The sequence below is a fragment of the Apostichopus japonicus genome, chromosome 13 (assembly GCF_037975245.1).
Source record: "Apostichopus japonicus isolate 1M-3 chromosome 13, ASM3797524v1, whole genome shotgun sequence".
Lineage (NCBI taxonomy): Eukaryota > Metazoa > Echinodermata > Holothuroidea > Aspidochirotida > Stichopodidae > Apostichopus > Apostichopus japonicus.
This window is the reverse complement of record NC_092573.1, coordinates 12,109,550-12,126,337: the sequence shown is the minus strand read 5'-3', so window position 1 is coordinate 12,126,337 and position 16,788 is coordinate 12,109,550. Positions and strand designations below refer to the sequence as shown.

The following is a 16,788-nucleotide window of genomic DNA, read 5'->3' as shown; positions in this document are numbered from 1 at the left end:
TAAAGATGTCGAAATTTGTATTTCATATACTGAAATTGCAGGATATTGTACAGAAATATATCTTCTATGTTAACTCAGTGATTCATATAAATCTCAAACTGATAGCTCGGTTTCAATCTGCCCCCCAAAAAAAGCTTATTATGATCACTAATTGACTGTATACTATATAGACCATATATTTTACTATATAAATGCTGTATACAAAAACACAATGCCCAAAACAGCCCAAATTCAGCTGTCGGAACAGTGATGAGGCTTATCACTCAAAGTACGACCCATCATAATGTTTAAACTGACTGCATTTCATGCTAGCTACCTCGGTACGATTTTGACATTTAAAGGCGATATACTACAGGAATCCAAGCATAATTATCTCCGTTACGTTTCCATACCACAGATTTCCCTAGTGACATTTAAATGCACCATCAGGTAGTGTCGCCATTAGAGCTAGAGTCTCCTATATGAAAGTTCTATACACTCAAGAGAACGGTGAAATTATGCATACTGCCTTGACATTTTTGAATTTATTAATGCTGTCGAAGGGTGTGCAGTTAACAGGTTGCCTATATAAACAACGTTGCTGCAAGTTGATACCATGGTAAAGTAAGGTGTTGGTACATGATTAGTAAAAGGTTACGTTTTGTTTTTAGCTCAACGAGTTTCATGTTTCGTAAAGTATAAAAGTTTTGGTATGTTTTGTTTACATGTTACGAAGCTTGTATTGCCCTGACGTCCATAGGGCAGTTATACTTTAGTTGACTCCCGGAATGTCTTTCTCACAAACTAAAAGAAAATTATATCTCTGAAATAAATATCTTTATTTACGTTATAAAATTACATTGTATTTATATTTTATTGCATTTTAAGCTTCTTTTTTTATAACTCGGGATTTCAAGCATTATATTACTTCTTGAAATTTGTAATTATTCTATTCCTTAATTTGAATAACGAAAGTTGAAAGACCGGCAATTTTTTGGTAGTTCTATAAGTATATTGTGAACTAAAACAAGTTGTTCGGCTAAGGGACTTCATCATCCATCACCCATTTGTTCTAATGGAATGCCATAATAAATGTAACGCTTCTAGCATAATAGTCACAGAGTGATGGATTCTATGAATAAATCTTTCTCTGATAGTATTCCTATGTTTTATGCATTTGCTAATTATGTAGTATACTTCAAAGTTACTATTTTGATTTTTACATTGAGAAATGGAAGCAACTTGCCCATGGAATACAGTATTGAAAACCTACTCAATTCTTAACCAATCAATTACAATTATCATTAGCAAAGGAAATTTGAGAAGATTAAACTAGACTTGCAAAAAGTCCATTCCCTCAGTATTGTTTTTACAATATCATCTTAGAAAGATTTGTCATGACTAAAATTCTTTTATAAGGCCCATTAATAGTGCAATTGTAACTGCAAAAAAAAGATTGTAACAATGTCACTGCTATAGTGTGGTACATAAGTGTGTTACAATGAATGTGTTCCCTATATATTATTCAACACATAATATGTTACCTATTATCAAATCGAACACACCATCAATTCTACATTCCCCTTAGACTGAAATGGAACCTCCTAGTTCGTGATCTTACACATATCCACGTCACCATATTTACGTCAATGTCTTCAAGGAGCCCATAACTTTACATTCAGAAATATATATCTTCAGCTGTAAGAATTCCCGTCGACAGATTCATTTCAAAATTAAATTAAGATTTAATCATGCACATAACTTCAATAAAATTTGCAGTATTAAGTTCCGCCTCGGTTTTTAGGTTTTTTACTATTTATAATACTAATTGGCAATTTTATCCGTTTGTTGCTAAGAATAGCTTGCATGTTGTATGTCAGCTACATCTCTTCGCGTTGTTAAAATGGATCATAAAATCATAAAAACGGAAAGCATAAATCTACCAAATCAAATTTTAACTTATACAATGTGATTTGTGCGTCTTATATGGTTACTTGGTAATTCATCCTTCTTAGTTTAATTAAGGTTGAAAGAGCAATTTTCATCTCACATAAAGGGATGCATCTAGGAACAAAGAACATTAATATCTTCTTGAAGCGGTCTCTCTTTTATTAAATATGCTAGCTGTGGGATATGAAACACTCGCGTGTTTGTGATATCGAGGATCCAATTTTTCATTTTGCACACATTTCATACACTTGTAAGCGAATTAGAAACAGGAGGATAACAATAATCTCTTCATGTAAGAATTGATCCACATACATGCATGCAGGAATACGTTTTGATATTATCAAGAATTTTAATAATGAACTTGAATATCGGCATCTGAGATTATATATATATATATATATATAACTATATTATCCATATTATATGAGTTCATGTATGAGTTCATAATCCTTTGGTTAGGTTGTAGATTTTACATTTTGTCAAGAAATATTTTTACTAAACTAAAACTTATACTATACGCCGACCTTTAGAGAGTTGGTGTCGTTTCTCCTTTGTATGTAGAGATGATCATAATATTTATTTTTTTACAAAATCATAGCTCTAGACGAAGCTCTTAGTGAGTCAACTTAGCTATTATGTGTGAAAATGACATTAGGAAATATGGCCTTCTCGAATGTTGAAAATGTGTGATCTATACTGTTATCATATTACTAATATTTATCTGACTATTCCCTAGTTGAAGAGAGAGAGAGAAAGAAAATGTTTATATGTTTATAAAGTGCATATCTATACTCAACCGATTCGCACAGAGATTACAATAACTACTGTATATTTTAAAGTTTTGTACCACCACAGTAAAAACTGGATTGTGCTCAGGACAAATCTGATAAATCGGTAGCATGTGTTATTAAGTTTACAGTAAGAACTGAGAATATGTGTAATTCCAACAAATCCAGTTTAATGCATTTGTTAGGATAACACATATCCTCAGTTCTTACTGTAATCCTAATAGCACATCTACCGATTTATAGCACGATCCAATATGTACCTTGGTACACAAAACTTAAAGATTTACAGTAGTAACTGTGTTCTCATTGTGTATCGGGTGAGTTGTATACTATAATAGGAACTGTGTAGGGTACTATATAAAAGTTAAAGGACATGAAGTTTCGATCCAAGCAAGATCTTCTTAGCCTCTGAATCAGGCGACGTGAGCATGATTAATTTAACCCTTCTTTAGCGATGAGCTTCGTGTGGTTTCCCTGATAATTCACTTTTGCGATTAAATTTCTTTTGAATTTTGTTATCATTTTACTAAGTCTCCCGTAAAGACACATGCGGATTTCATTTACTTTCACTGCATTAATTGTAATAAAAACTGATCAAATAATCAAATTATTACTTCTATTTACAATATAAGGTAAGACCGTCTTTGTAAATCAAAGTAAAAGTACTTAAAATCCGAGACTTTTGCCATGTCAAGACTATAAGTTGAGTGAGCACACTGGCGGAAACGTGTGACTGTAGCCCTATTGCATTATTCATGAACTCAACAACCTTAAAGCGTAGGCAATCATTGATTTGTCTCTTCGTGAAGGGATCTTGTTTGATACCGACATATAATGCTTTGCCACATATAGCAAAGGTCGAATGAAACAAAGTATAAACGCAATCACATTCGTAAAAATGCACTTTTATATTGGGATATGGAATACAATGATGAAAAAGGTAACTGGTATTATTCACTCTATGCTAGTCAGTTCTTGAGATATGTATTTCGAAGGGATGTTTCATAAACCATACTTGTAGGCATGAGGTTGTACAGACGTGTGATTGAAAGATACCAATATATTTTTGGGGGGATACAATAATGTGTTCTATGCCGATAATTCTCATTTTCCATAGAACAATAAGCAAAGCCATATAAATTCACTGATAACTTACATTTTTTACTCCCTGTTTTGTTTTTCATATTTTTCACAATTGGTTGCAGGTTACAGATATAGCGTTGCGGATATTTTAATTAACTACAACAAAGCACATCATTCTCTTGGCGACCGACATGTCACTGCTGTCATTGCTTTCATCAATCATTTCAGATGAGAGACTGCGACAATCAATAAGAAGATAAGAAATCAGAACCTTGCTCTAGTAAAGAGGAAGTATTTGATCCAGCCCGCTGAGTCATGACGTAATAAACTTGTACGGCTTCTTTTCGTCAATTTGAGTGAAATGAGTGACGTCACGGTTCGGTGCATGAATGCTATGAAAGCAGTTCAACGGAGGAGGGACATAGCTCATTGATGAAATTAATAATATCGAGAAGTGAACAACGGAATAGGAACAACGAGTCGCTTTAATTAACAATTTAAGTAATTAACAAAGGTGACAGTTTCTATCAGGTCGTGAAATGATATGGGAATGAGCTGTGAACATCGGTTTATTGCATTATATTACTCCCTGGAATAGCTGGAAGTATAAAATATATAGCCTTTACACACGTTACATTATATTAGTCTACAAATGCAGGTGATCGAAACCAAACGCTGATCTAAATTAAATACAATAATAATATTTTTTTCTAAATTTATCAACAGCTATGTATAAGTGATAAATACTGTAACGGGAATCATGACAAGGAATAAAACTCACTATAAAAAAAAACAAGCAAAATATACTGTTTTCATGACGATAACCCGAGTTATATCGTGTAACGTTCACACGTACACTGCGGTAGGGTAACCACATTATGAATGTGTATACTGAAGAACGGTAAAGAATTCCGAGAAGTTAAGTCGGCAATATTCCTTGGTGTGTATATGTTATGTAGTATTTCTATACGTTTACCTAACACTATCACAAATTGTCACTCCAAAATGGCGATCGTAACACGAAACACCTATACGAAAACAAGTTGTGCAAACTAGTTATACAGCGTCTATCAAATTGTTATTACTGCACGTGTCGAAAGATAGCATATTAGCATTGAAAAACAATACTGTATGAGAATGGTCATTTTTATGTTGTCCTGTTTTGAGTATGTGAACATTCGTAAAGCCTGTAGAAATTTTCAGACGTCTTTAAATTAAAGAAATTTGATCTGAAAAGCGCCCTTTCGTCTCGGAAAGAGGAAAGGGAAGTCGAAAAGAGCATTACCTTAGGGAATGTATGACGTGCAAGTCACGTCGGCTCACGTTGAAGAGGCTCCCTGGGCAGTAATGATGGGTGTGCGGATTATGTTAATTAGTATGTTTCACGTACTGTAGACATGGTAACAGACTGACGGACTTTACGAAATAAATTATATTAAGCATTTAATATTGTAAACGATAAAACCAAACCATACCAGTATTTTACCGCCAATCGTCTGACGCCACATTGTATGGGAACATCAACGTGCACAGCACAGGTAGGTTCAAATATGAAACATTAATGACTCCCGGTTCATGTCACACTTCATTCAACAGCTACAGGTAAATTCGTCTCTTTTCCATATCAAAATGATAAACAAAACAATTCCTTAGTCTACTAATAGATTTGTAACTTATTTCGAATGGTCCAATTGCTCAGGGGCTAAACTAATTCTCATCTAAAGCTTGTTTTCATTTCGCTCTGAAATATTGTGTTCTTATAGCAACTGTTGCCACGAAATTGTTGTTGATACCAATTGGGACTATACAGATTTTAACAGCAATACATAAATTTGATGATGAAATGTCGAGGTGTAAAGAGGAGACGAAAAAAATAATAATCGTATAAATAATAATATACAAATTATACAAAAATATAAAATATTAATAACAACAACAAAAATAATATGAAATACATTTATATAAAAATATAAATATAAATATTAATATATATGTGTGTAATTTGAAGTTACATTTCAAAAGCGTGGCTCATTATGTATGATTCAAGCATCCAAAATAACGATCTAATAAAAGTGAACGCTGATTTCAAATTTTGATTAAGTGAGACCGGTACGTCTCCTAAAGGCAATTTACAATTGGAGCAGAAAAACAGACCTGCAGAACGGAAGAGAACAGGATTTCATTATTGAAACCAATCTACTCAAACAATATTTCCGATCTCGTCATCAACTTCTGAAGATCTTTAGGCCTATAGCTTGTTGTTGAATGTGACAAAGACGTATTATTGATGTTGTCTTTTCAACTTGAAATGGGCAAGGATACGTTGGGATACAACAGGAAACGTCATACATATTTATAGGATTTGAAATCTGAGATCATAGGTCGAGTCCTGTTCTATATATAGATATATGTACCACCAATTTAACAAAGTCTGTTCAAAGTATCTCTTTCAAGATTCGGCTTTAGAAATCACAAATGATTTCAAGTTGGTTAGCATCATGTTTGATCTCTAGAGTTAGACAAATATGTCACCAAAAACAGAACTAGTATTGTTCGATACAGGTGACAAACGCCTACAGTGGAATTACGACCTTCCTTACCGGTTTCGAACCTCTGGACATACAATCAGCGTCCATAGCCTAGTGGTTAGGGTGTCCGCATATCAAGCGGGAGGCCCGTGTTCGAATCCCAGTGAAGGCTGGAAATTTCTTCACTGTTCTTGATTGTACAACTCATTTCGATTTCAATTATATAATATATATATATCTATATAAATATATATATATATTTAAATATATATATATTATTATATATATATATATTAAAAGGAAAATCCATATGTACTCTTAAAGAAAATATTATTAGACAAAAGCAGAGTTGTTGCTAGAATGACGTCATCAAGCCATGATGCTGTTGTTTCAGTTTTGTGTTTTCTTTAACTGCAAGAAAGAATACATGACGACGACACAGGAGTTTGAGCGTCCTTGCAAGCTCTTCCCAGGTGAGAAAAACAAGTTGTTGATGGTCATATGTTTTATATCTTTATTTTAATTGTTTCCCCAATTTGTACACCGTCAAGCGGTAACTGCACCCTGCATGTGGATGCAAATTCAATTAAGCCACATAAATTGCCAAAAACGTTTTTGGATACCAAGTGCCTTTACATCGACAGATGTTAGATATTTCAACCCTCGAAGTCGCAACCATGGAGGAAAATTAATCATAATGAATGTCAAAACAAACTAGTCATAGCAGTTAATTTTTCTGTTGGTGTCTCCGCTCATGCCGGGCGTAACGAACTTGTCCTATATGTGGATTATATATAATCAATATGTAGATATATATATATATATATATATATATATGTAGATATATATATATATATATATATATATATATACATATATATATATATATATATATATATATATATATATATATATATATATATATACATATCAAGAAAATCCACTTCTACTTGAAAAGAAAAAAAAATATTATTAGGAAAAAGCAGAGAATTAAAAAATGGCTCATCGTTGACCAATAAGGAGTAAGCTACTGTTTTAGAAAACATATTTTGGAACTTCGGGACCTTCGTCATTTTGTGTGTGTTTATATATCTATATATAATTAATGAATATAAATTAATCATATTGAATGTCTAAACAATAATGCAGTAATAGCTTTCCAATCGCTCAGAGAACTTTCTGGTTTGCTCTATACAAGACAAAAAATGTTAATCATGTGGCGACGACCTCTACACGATCACATTCCTTGACGAAAGAGGGCCTTGGATCAATATTCTCTTAGGGTCTTAACATTCATTTTGTGACAGACAGACAGTCTTGAAGACAGACAGAGTTAGCAGAGATTCATGAATACGTCACCACTGGTGTGTATTTACTTCCAACATCAGAGTCATCCGTTTCGTTTCTTTTGACTCAACTATTGCTAATTGGTTACCAGTATTTACCTCATACATTTGTCCTTATACATATAAAGTTAAATTATGAAAAATGTTCATATGGACGTAAATTTAAATTATCACGTGACAATACGTTTCGGTTCTCGTATGCATTAGACGCTCTTACTTAATTCTATCCAATATCGCGCTGTTTTTTGTATTAATATTATTATTATTATTTTTATTATTATTCTTTGTTCTGTATGGCAACCGAGTTTCGATGAAAGAAAGTATTGAACACTCTAATATTCTTACAATCGACAGCAAGAATTCTCCAAGTCATTATATTCTCGAACCAAATCCTACGGCTTTAATAATATCATCGGTAACTCTTAATACAAATTTAGTTTCTACAAAGCCACAAATTTAGTTTCTACAAAGCCGCATCGTCCCGCTTAGAGGAATCGTGCATATTTGAAACGTTTTTTAATATAAACCATGGGCTATCGGCTTTCAATCGCGGCACTTTACATGTTATTAAAATGTCCGCCGGATGGAAGTTTGTGGTAACCACATATGTTTGGTTATTTGTGGGAAAACAGCTAAATACACACAAAATAATTAAAGCTCTTTGGTTTTGGCTTAAGTTTGATTTTACTACAATGATGGTACCATACAAGTTAAGTTCATTGCATGCTAACGGAAACCATAATATGACAGTATGTTACAACACTCAAAACTGCAGTATGTGAGACGAAATTCTACATAGACTTCAAGGATTTCAATGTGTAGCATCAAATTTTCTTGTCTGGATTAAGCTCTTTAAAGAGATGCGGATAAATGGGATATTCAAGTATTTGTGAATATAACGAGGCCTGGTAGGAATGAGTCAATCAGCCTGCTTTAAACAGAACAAGATAATAAAAGAGATCAAATAACCACATATATCGAATGAATGATATAAAATTTACAAAGTGATTTGAATATTGTACAAGTTAAAATCAATATTTTCACATGAGTATTATATCTTATGTGAGGTCGAGAATTTAGCTGTTTGATTTTGAGAAGAAAAGTAGCAAATGCCTATATATTTGGGTAGCAGGTATATTTGGAACTGTGAGAATGAACGCGCCTTGAAACGTTGTATAGATCAAATCAGGGGGATAGGAGCCGGGGGCAGTGTGCCCCCCCCCCCCCCATTTTTTCCAAAGTAGCAAATGTGCCCTACTGGCAAAGAAAATGTGCCCCTTTGATGAAGGACTGTCTTTTGGATATATTAAGCCTTTGATAATTTTAAATAGAGTCACGTGCACCATAATAGTATTGATAGCATACTAACACATCATATATATTTAAGTGATATGGCCGGTGTGTATCGGTTCATAGCATAACGAGTGGTGGTTGTGGAATGAGAAAGTGGCCCTCTGATGCATTATTTCCCCCCCCCAAACTTTTTGGAAGCTTCCTACCCCCCTGGATCAAATGGTCTCAGATTGACAGTAATGACAAGCCGTGTTTGTTTCTCGTACTCAGCTTCATTCGTGAATGACGTCAATGAAGCAGTAACACCGTTTAGTTTACTGAAAGATCAAATTAAGGTATACCTTGACATGACCGGGCTTAACTCGAAAAAAAAAGTGGTTTAAAAATTTACAATTGTTATAGTTGTTAGAAGAACAAATTGTGTATATTCTTATAGCAAGTCTTTTACAGTAACAGTTTATAACCTTCCGGCTAAGGGTGCGTGTGCTATTGTATGACAGTAGTTCTTAAGTCAATTTTGGTCTATCTAGTACCATTACTCTTTGACGCTCTTCTGTAGACGGATTGTAATATTTTCTCTTTTTCTTTGCAAAAAGTTGCATCTTGTCTGCACGCTATAGTGTCAAACAGTTAATACAATGAATTCGTGTCAGGTTACAGGTCTATTAGAACTTAAGTGCTGAATCGGAAAATCCTCTCTCTTAAAAGTGTTGCGATGTGAATGTATCATAATAGGCAAGCAAAATTGTTTCTCCCTAAGGGAAAGAGAAATATAAAATATTGAGCCGACTGAATATTCAACCGACTCAATGTATAAAAGCAATATTCGAATTAAAGGCAAAGCTTAATGGCAATTCTAGCCATACCATATGGTGCCGAAAGAAACTATGCAATTCAAGATGGCCAGTAATCATATGATAAACAATCACCCCCTCCCCCCCCCCCCCCCTAAGAGCACAGTTTGTTTAGTTTGGGTTGTCACATTAACTTCAATAAGTTCATTAGCAATAGATTAGTTTCAAGAAGAGAAAAAAGGTAAAACTATATGACAAATTTAAATCATTAAATAATTTATGAATAATTGCTTTCACATTCCTTGGATAACAAGTTCACATCAACTATACAAACTCAAGCACTAAAGCAACGTACAAATAGTAAACGTATTGCATCTTAATCGTATAACCACAATTAGAAGTGTTTTAATTTTTATTCAAAGTTAAGCTTATACATTTTGTGTGTCAGTGCTAGGCGATAACGAGCAACTAAGAGAAAACGGGTATATTCGCCGAATTCAGACTGTTAGCTAAGACTATCACCTTTCGGCCAAATTGTTCTCAATTAGTAGTCCAAATTATTATAAGTAAAGGTTTATTTTACTTAAAGATCACACAATTTACAAGGGAAAGAAAGTGTATATAAGAAAGTACATGCTACGATGTCCTCGTTGTAAGACACTCGTTTGCGATGGCTTGGCTGATTAGCGGTTAATGTATGCTAATTATTCATCAGTAAATCAAAAATATAACAAAGATAATGCCATGTTAAGTATTGTCAAACCCAAATTGAGTTTAGTCGTCCCCTTAGACATCATATGTTGCTATGCCTTTTGGTCAATCGCAGTGTTGTCACGAAATGTCGCCGCCTTGGTGAATTAATTATTCATGAATATCAACATGTACACATTCATGCAGTGAGTGTATGCATATAATATTGGAAAGTTATATGACTTCTAACATTTAATAGAAACAAATATTATGCTTGAGCATTAGCTCATAGGTAACACAAATGTGTTTTTTGTATATTTCCAAAGTTATTTATTTCGTTTTATTATTATTATATATTCATTCTTATGATCCCGGGGTTCCGTGATGTTTCACATATTTCTACTAATAAGAATTAGTCATTATGGAGGGTCTGCTCTTTAAATGCCCTTAATGCGCTTCAAATTCTATTAGTCGTTGTAGTTTATCCAAGAATAAGAAGGGGAGCAGTTTTTTTCCCGTCGTTTGCACGTGCTGGGCGTAAGATTATGAGTTTCTTTCTTGATGTTGTAAATATTATGATTTGTTTATCAATTATTGACAGCTGGCTGAAGACAAAGTTTATTAATCAATAACCAGATTGCTATAAATAATGTTATTGTCCATTCTTACCTTTTCAATTTGTTCTCTGTATATACCACCTACATAATAGAATGATTGCATGTGTAAATAATATGTTAATGTTAATTTGAATAATTAACATCACGTGGTTATGTTATAACATGTCCTGTAATTCCCCTTAGTTCTTTGATATCCTGACTAACAACGAATCTCCATTTATAACTTTTTCTAATATTTAAAGTTTTCCCCATCAAACTCACCTTGGAATGGATGTTGAAAATCCCTGGCTGAAGTTTTCTCCGGCATGGTTGTCTATTGTAGCTCGCCGTCTGCTTTGAACTCCAAACACATCAGCGGTCTGCAATCACTGTCGAGAAAATCTCTCAGGCTACACTTTATCGTAGTTTATCTTACATTTTGGCATCCATGTTGATTTTGTTTAAGAAGTAATTCCAAACACAAATATATATTCCACTTATCGTCTCGATGTGACTAATAACACCCGTCAGTTTCTCTATCTATTTTTTTTTCTGTCAAGGTCTTGAATTTGAAATCCGAAGGTATCGTTCAATATGTTAGTGTCCTTAACCGTTTCTGTGACGAATATGCACAGACTCCCCTAAACTCGTCGTAGTAGTCGTCGTCGCATTGGACGCTGAGATGCTAATATTACCATCGCTGCATGTTGTACGTAAGCAAAATTCAAGATAAACACTTAAATTAATGCAGAAGCGTTGCTACGTGGATGGTGTGTGGAATAAGAAAATCTTAATCAAGCTTGCCTTTCGTGACCATTCTAACCGATTAAAAATACGCCAGAAGTAAAGTGCTGTGTAACACGGAACCATAAGTCACGCTACTTCATTAACGGCTGGTGGGAAGATATGAACATGAGAAAAAGGTTTTGAAACGGACATGGTAATTTGTTGTTTTTTTTTCATTAGAGCAAAGGACACCCGTAGGTTAAAGTCGGGGGAGTTGAGTTGATAAATCACGTTTCTTTTGTTCAACAACCACATTGACTTCAAGTGCCTGATTAGCATTTAATTTTGACTTTTCCGAAAGCGAATGCAAAAGATGATAAAAAGTATGGGACGTGATTACTTTAAGCAAAATGAAACTTTGTTATTTTAAATTAGATATGTATGTGTATGATGATGATGGTAATGAGTGTAATGACGATGATGATGGTGACGGTGATGGTAATGATGCTGAGGATAAGATGATGATGATGATGATGATGATGATGATGATGATGATGATGATGATGATGATGATGATGATGATGATGATGATGATGATGATGATGATGATGATGATGATGATGATGATGATGATGGTGATGGTGATGGTGATGGTGGTGATGGTGATGATGGTGATGTTGATGGTGATGATGATGATGATGATGATGATGGTGATGATGGTGATGGTGATGGTGATGATGGTGATGGTGATGACGGTGACGATGGTGACGATGACGATGATGATGGTGATGATGATGATGATGATGATGATGATGATGATGATGATGATGATGATGATGATGATGATGATGATGATGATGATGATGATGATGATGATGATGATGATGATGATGATGATGATGATGATGATGGTGATGATGATGATGATGGTGATGATGGTGATGATGATGATGATGATGATGATGATGATGATGATGATGATGATGATGATGATGATAATGATGGTGATGATGATGATGATGATGATAGTGGTGGTGGTGGTGGTGGTGGTGGTGGTGGTGGTGGTGATGATGATGATGATGATGCTGGTGGTGGTGATGATGATGATGACGACGACGACGACGATGTTGACAATGACGACGTCGACGTCGACGTCGACGACGACGATGACGACGATGATGATAACGATGATGATGGTGGTGGTGGTGGTTGTGGTGACGATGATGGTAACTGGTACGTTGATGGTGAAAAGGGCCGTGCGAAGAAATGTCGAGCATTTGTTAGAAGAAAGTATATGATGTGTGTTCGTGTTATTATGTCTAACCTCATGTTGAGTGATATTCTGCAGCCTGAATGAATACTGGTCAAACTTAGAATGCTGATTAAGATAGAGATACGGCTACCAGATCAACTTCTAACCTCCCTTTTGCATGTGACCTAACTAGCAATTAAGATGTCTTGGAAATGTAAGGGTTCTAAGCTAGTTTTATTTCAGCAAAACAGCCCATTCAAATCCCTAATCCACTGACACTAACTGCAGGGACCCATCCGAGCTTCACAGGGCTTGTCTGCTTGCGTTGGTCGGTTTATCTAAACGTCTTAGTAATGATGCCTAATATAATCTCCCGCATTGTTCACAATTTCTTTCATAGTATTGTGATACTTACCACGACAACGTCCTCAGTTTTGAGAGGAGTTGTACCTTGAACTTTCAAGCAATGAAACTTCACATTTTGATCCACCTTGCGATAAAGGGCCTCCTCGGATACGGGGTAATACTAATTGAAGGTAATTTCTTAATCTGGCATATTTTATTCATCATGAAGTGGTCAATCACTATGAGTTGAGTGAAGTGTGAATCTCACAGCTGCCTTAGTTGTCAAGGTTCGCTTCAAGGCAAGGCGTCTTTTTTTGCAGGTGTGATTACTTTTCATTCGCAATGCTGCATTCGGAGTGCTTGGGAGTCTTTACTCTGTAGTCATTCTTGCCAATGGTTATTTATGCATGCGTGGAAGATTACTTAAGTCGAGGATGAAAAACGATGGAGAAAGTTAAAAGATTTTCTTACAAGTCCGTAAGATCTTTATTGAATAATTACAAGCACAGGGCGGAAGTATAGATGGACATCGAGATCTGTAGATTTTGCAGTTCAATCCACAAATCTAGGATTTTTAGAGGAAAAATAATCAAATCCTTATTCACACAAAGAACAAGGTACTTGAATTATTTTCACAAACATTTGAAAATGATTTCGTATTTTGTTACATTTACTTTTCATGTCTACAGAAAAGAGCCATCATGAACTAGGTGTAGGTTCTATTTTCTTCCAATAATTTTTTTGAGGAAGGTCTAAAACAAATGCAAGTAATTCTTGATTCCATTGGATTTTGTATAACTTGTCAGCATTGTCAGACTTGCATTACGAATTACAACATTTTGGTCCTTTCCCCCCTTTCGATATATAGCTTTATGTTGTTACCTAAAGCAAACAACTACATGAGTTTGATTTGACACAGTATCAATATAATACCACGTGACTTCCTCACTATTTCTTCCTTAATAACGGGTGCAATATATTTGATCATTTATTCATTGGATTTTTTAATTATTTCTTAATTAGTAAAATATTTAGGTTTTTTTTTCAACTCATGAAAAGTAAGACTGTTTCAGTGGAAATCAATGAGTCTTTGTTTCTAGATCAACAAAGCTGTTTATAAAACTCAAAACTATTGATCAAACGGTCGGTGTATTATTTTCAACGTTACAGTAAAAGAAAAGTACAGCAAGAATGAGAGAGTACGTCATTTGCAACAGGTTTGTCGTTACACGAAACGTACTACCTAATCGATGCAAACTGCGGTTATACCTAGGAGGTTTGTTTCAAGTTTCGGAAATCAATATTCCTTTAGTGTCTGCATTGCAATCGATTTGTACGGTTTGCAAGAAGCAGTGCATGGCAGCCTGGGATCCAATATAAGATTAGTAAAAAGTAGTGTTTCGTCAGTGGCATACTTTTGTGACGTTCATTTCAGTTGTTTCGTGGTTCAGTTCAAGTCATCTTTACAGCTTTTTTATTTTGTTTATACATTCGTAAGATGTGTAATAGATATGTATGTATGTATGTATGTATGTATATATATATATATATATATATATATATAGTCATCTTTACAGCTTTTTTATTTTGTTTATACATTCGTAAGATGTGTAATATATATATATATATATATACATATATATATATATATATATATATATATATATATATATATATATATATATATATATATATATATATATATATATATATATATATATATATATATATATATATATATATATATATATATATATATATATGATGGTTAGATGGACGGAAACAGATATCAAGATAGATATAGGTAGAACATGCAGATATTTTGCCAATATTGTACTGTACGGTATCTTAGTTTACTAATGAGTAGCCGGCCCTAGTTGCATATTATCGTCACACGCTCAAACCAGTTTGCCAGTCGAATATTGGCTTAAAGGCCTAGCGTAACCTTTTGGCCTTTCAGCCTTCACCCAAAGTATTGTTTTAATGAGATGTCGCCACAAGTGTTATGAAATAGTTAAATTTACATTGGGCGACAATATATGTCCCCCCCCCCCCCTAAGTCTGTATATACGTATTTAGATAATTACTTAATTACGTTTCCTTGGTAATTGTAATATGCAAAGTTATTATTAGAAATAGCATCCATACTGGAGTCCTAAAAATGACCCAGTGTGAGGAAATAATATTAATTCGCCAATGTTGCCCTAAGTGTTGTTTTTCTACTATAAACTTATATAGTCTATTTCAAAATGCTCTGATAAGGTTTACTAAATTTCTGCATTGATTATCAGGCAATTAGTAGGCCTACGACAAATACTAAGCTTCCAAACTGCATACTACAACTTGGGTGGCTTTGTCCATAGCAATTAGCTTATAAACTACGTACATATCCCTGTCCTTGGAGATATTACAGTGTAATCTATTCTGCAACGAATAAGATGCGACACTGTAAAATCGGTGTTCCTATTATGAATCGACAGCAGTCAATTTACACAAACATGAAAAATAGTATTTATGCTTTTACTTTCTTTCTCCTTAATGTTCCTCGAATAATAAATTCACATTACATTTGAGGAAGCAAAACACTTCAATCCACGCAATAAGAGATCCAAAAATCGAACATTTCTATAATGATCATTTAAAGTGCAAAAGCAGTCGATTTATGTTTTACTTTTATTATGTAACTGTTGGATGATTTTAAGTTTGATCGATAAGTTTAAGGACTTGGCTCTTCAGTGAATTGATGCCTCTATACAATTCCTTGTTTCTTTAGTTTGATGATTCGTGACGGAAAAGGAACTCACATTTTGAAACGTTACTTCAAAACAATTATTTGAAGAGAAGCTGTTGTTTTTTTTTTACTTTGCCGTACCTCTTTCTCGCACCAACAACGTCATTCTGTTTCCAATGTGACAAACACTGACAGCTGCATCCACTGTTAATGTCTGTAATACCCGAACCGTCTTCTATGGTTATGGAAATAGGTCACAGTTATAGCGTTTATATGTTATACATGCAATAAATGTATAATATAATAAACAATATGACATACCGTATAATCAACATTGAGTATTGACTTTCTCTCTTTTTAAGTAACTAGATCATTTTTGTCTAGGTTAGAAACATATATTTTAATAATGACATTAATACAGCAAAAGTGAGAATCAAAGCATTGTTATTAAACTATTTTCTAGAAGTAATGAATGCGGTCTAATTAGAGAAAACTGGGAGAGTAAAGAGGTCAGGGTAAAAACTATTGTCTTATATGAAATGACAAATAGACTCTAATTAGTCATGTTGACTGGCATTATATCCCAAATCATATAATTTTTTTTAACTTCGAGCCTTACTTGGAAAGTTAACCTTTCAATTAAATTAGGTTAAGTGCTAATAACTTGCACCTGTGTTCGATTATGTT

At 34.0% G+C, this 16,788-nt stretch overlaps 1 protein-coding gene and 1 long non-coding RNA gene across 3 annotated transcripts in view; one reads left to right on the top strand and one right to left on the bottom strand.

Moving 5' to 3' along the window:
• LOC139978870 (synaptotagmin-4-like) overlaps window positions 1–11,774 on the bottom strand; it is a 43,643-nt gene extending 31,869 nt beyond the window's left edge. The window contains exon 1 of the mRNA XM_071989406.1: window positions 11,330–11,774. Coding sequence (XP_071845507.1) covers window positions 11,330–11,375 — 46 coding nt within the window. The 5' untranslated portion in view covers window positions 11,376–11,774. The remainder of the gene's footprint in view (window positions 1–11,329) is intronic.
• The window catches only part of LOC139978880 (uncharacterized), a 217,031-nt gene that overhangs the window by 123,612 nt on the left and 76,631 nt on the right, over window positions 1–16,788 (top strand). The window lies entirely within an intron of this gene.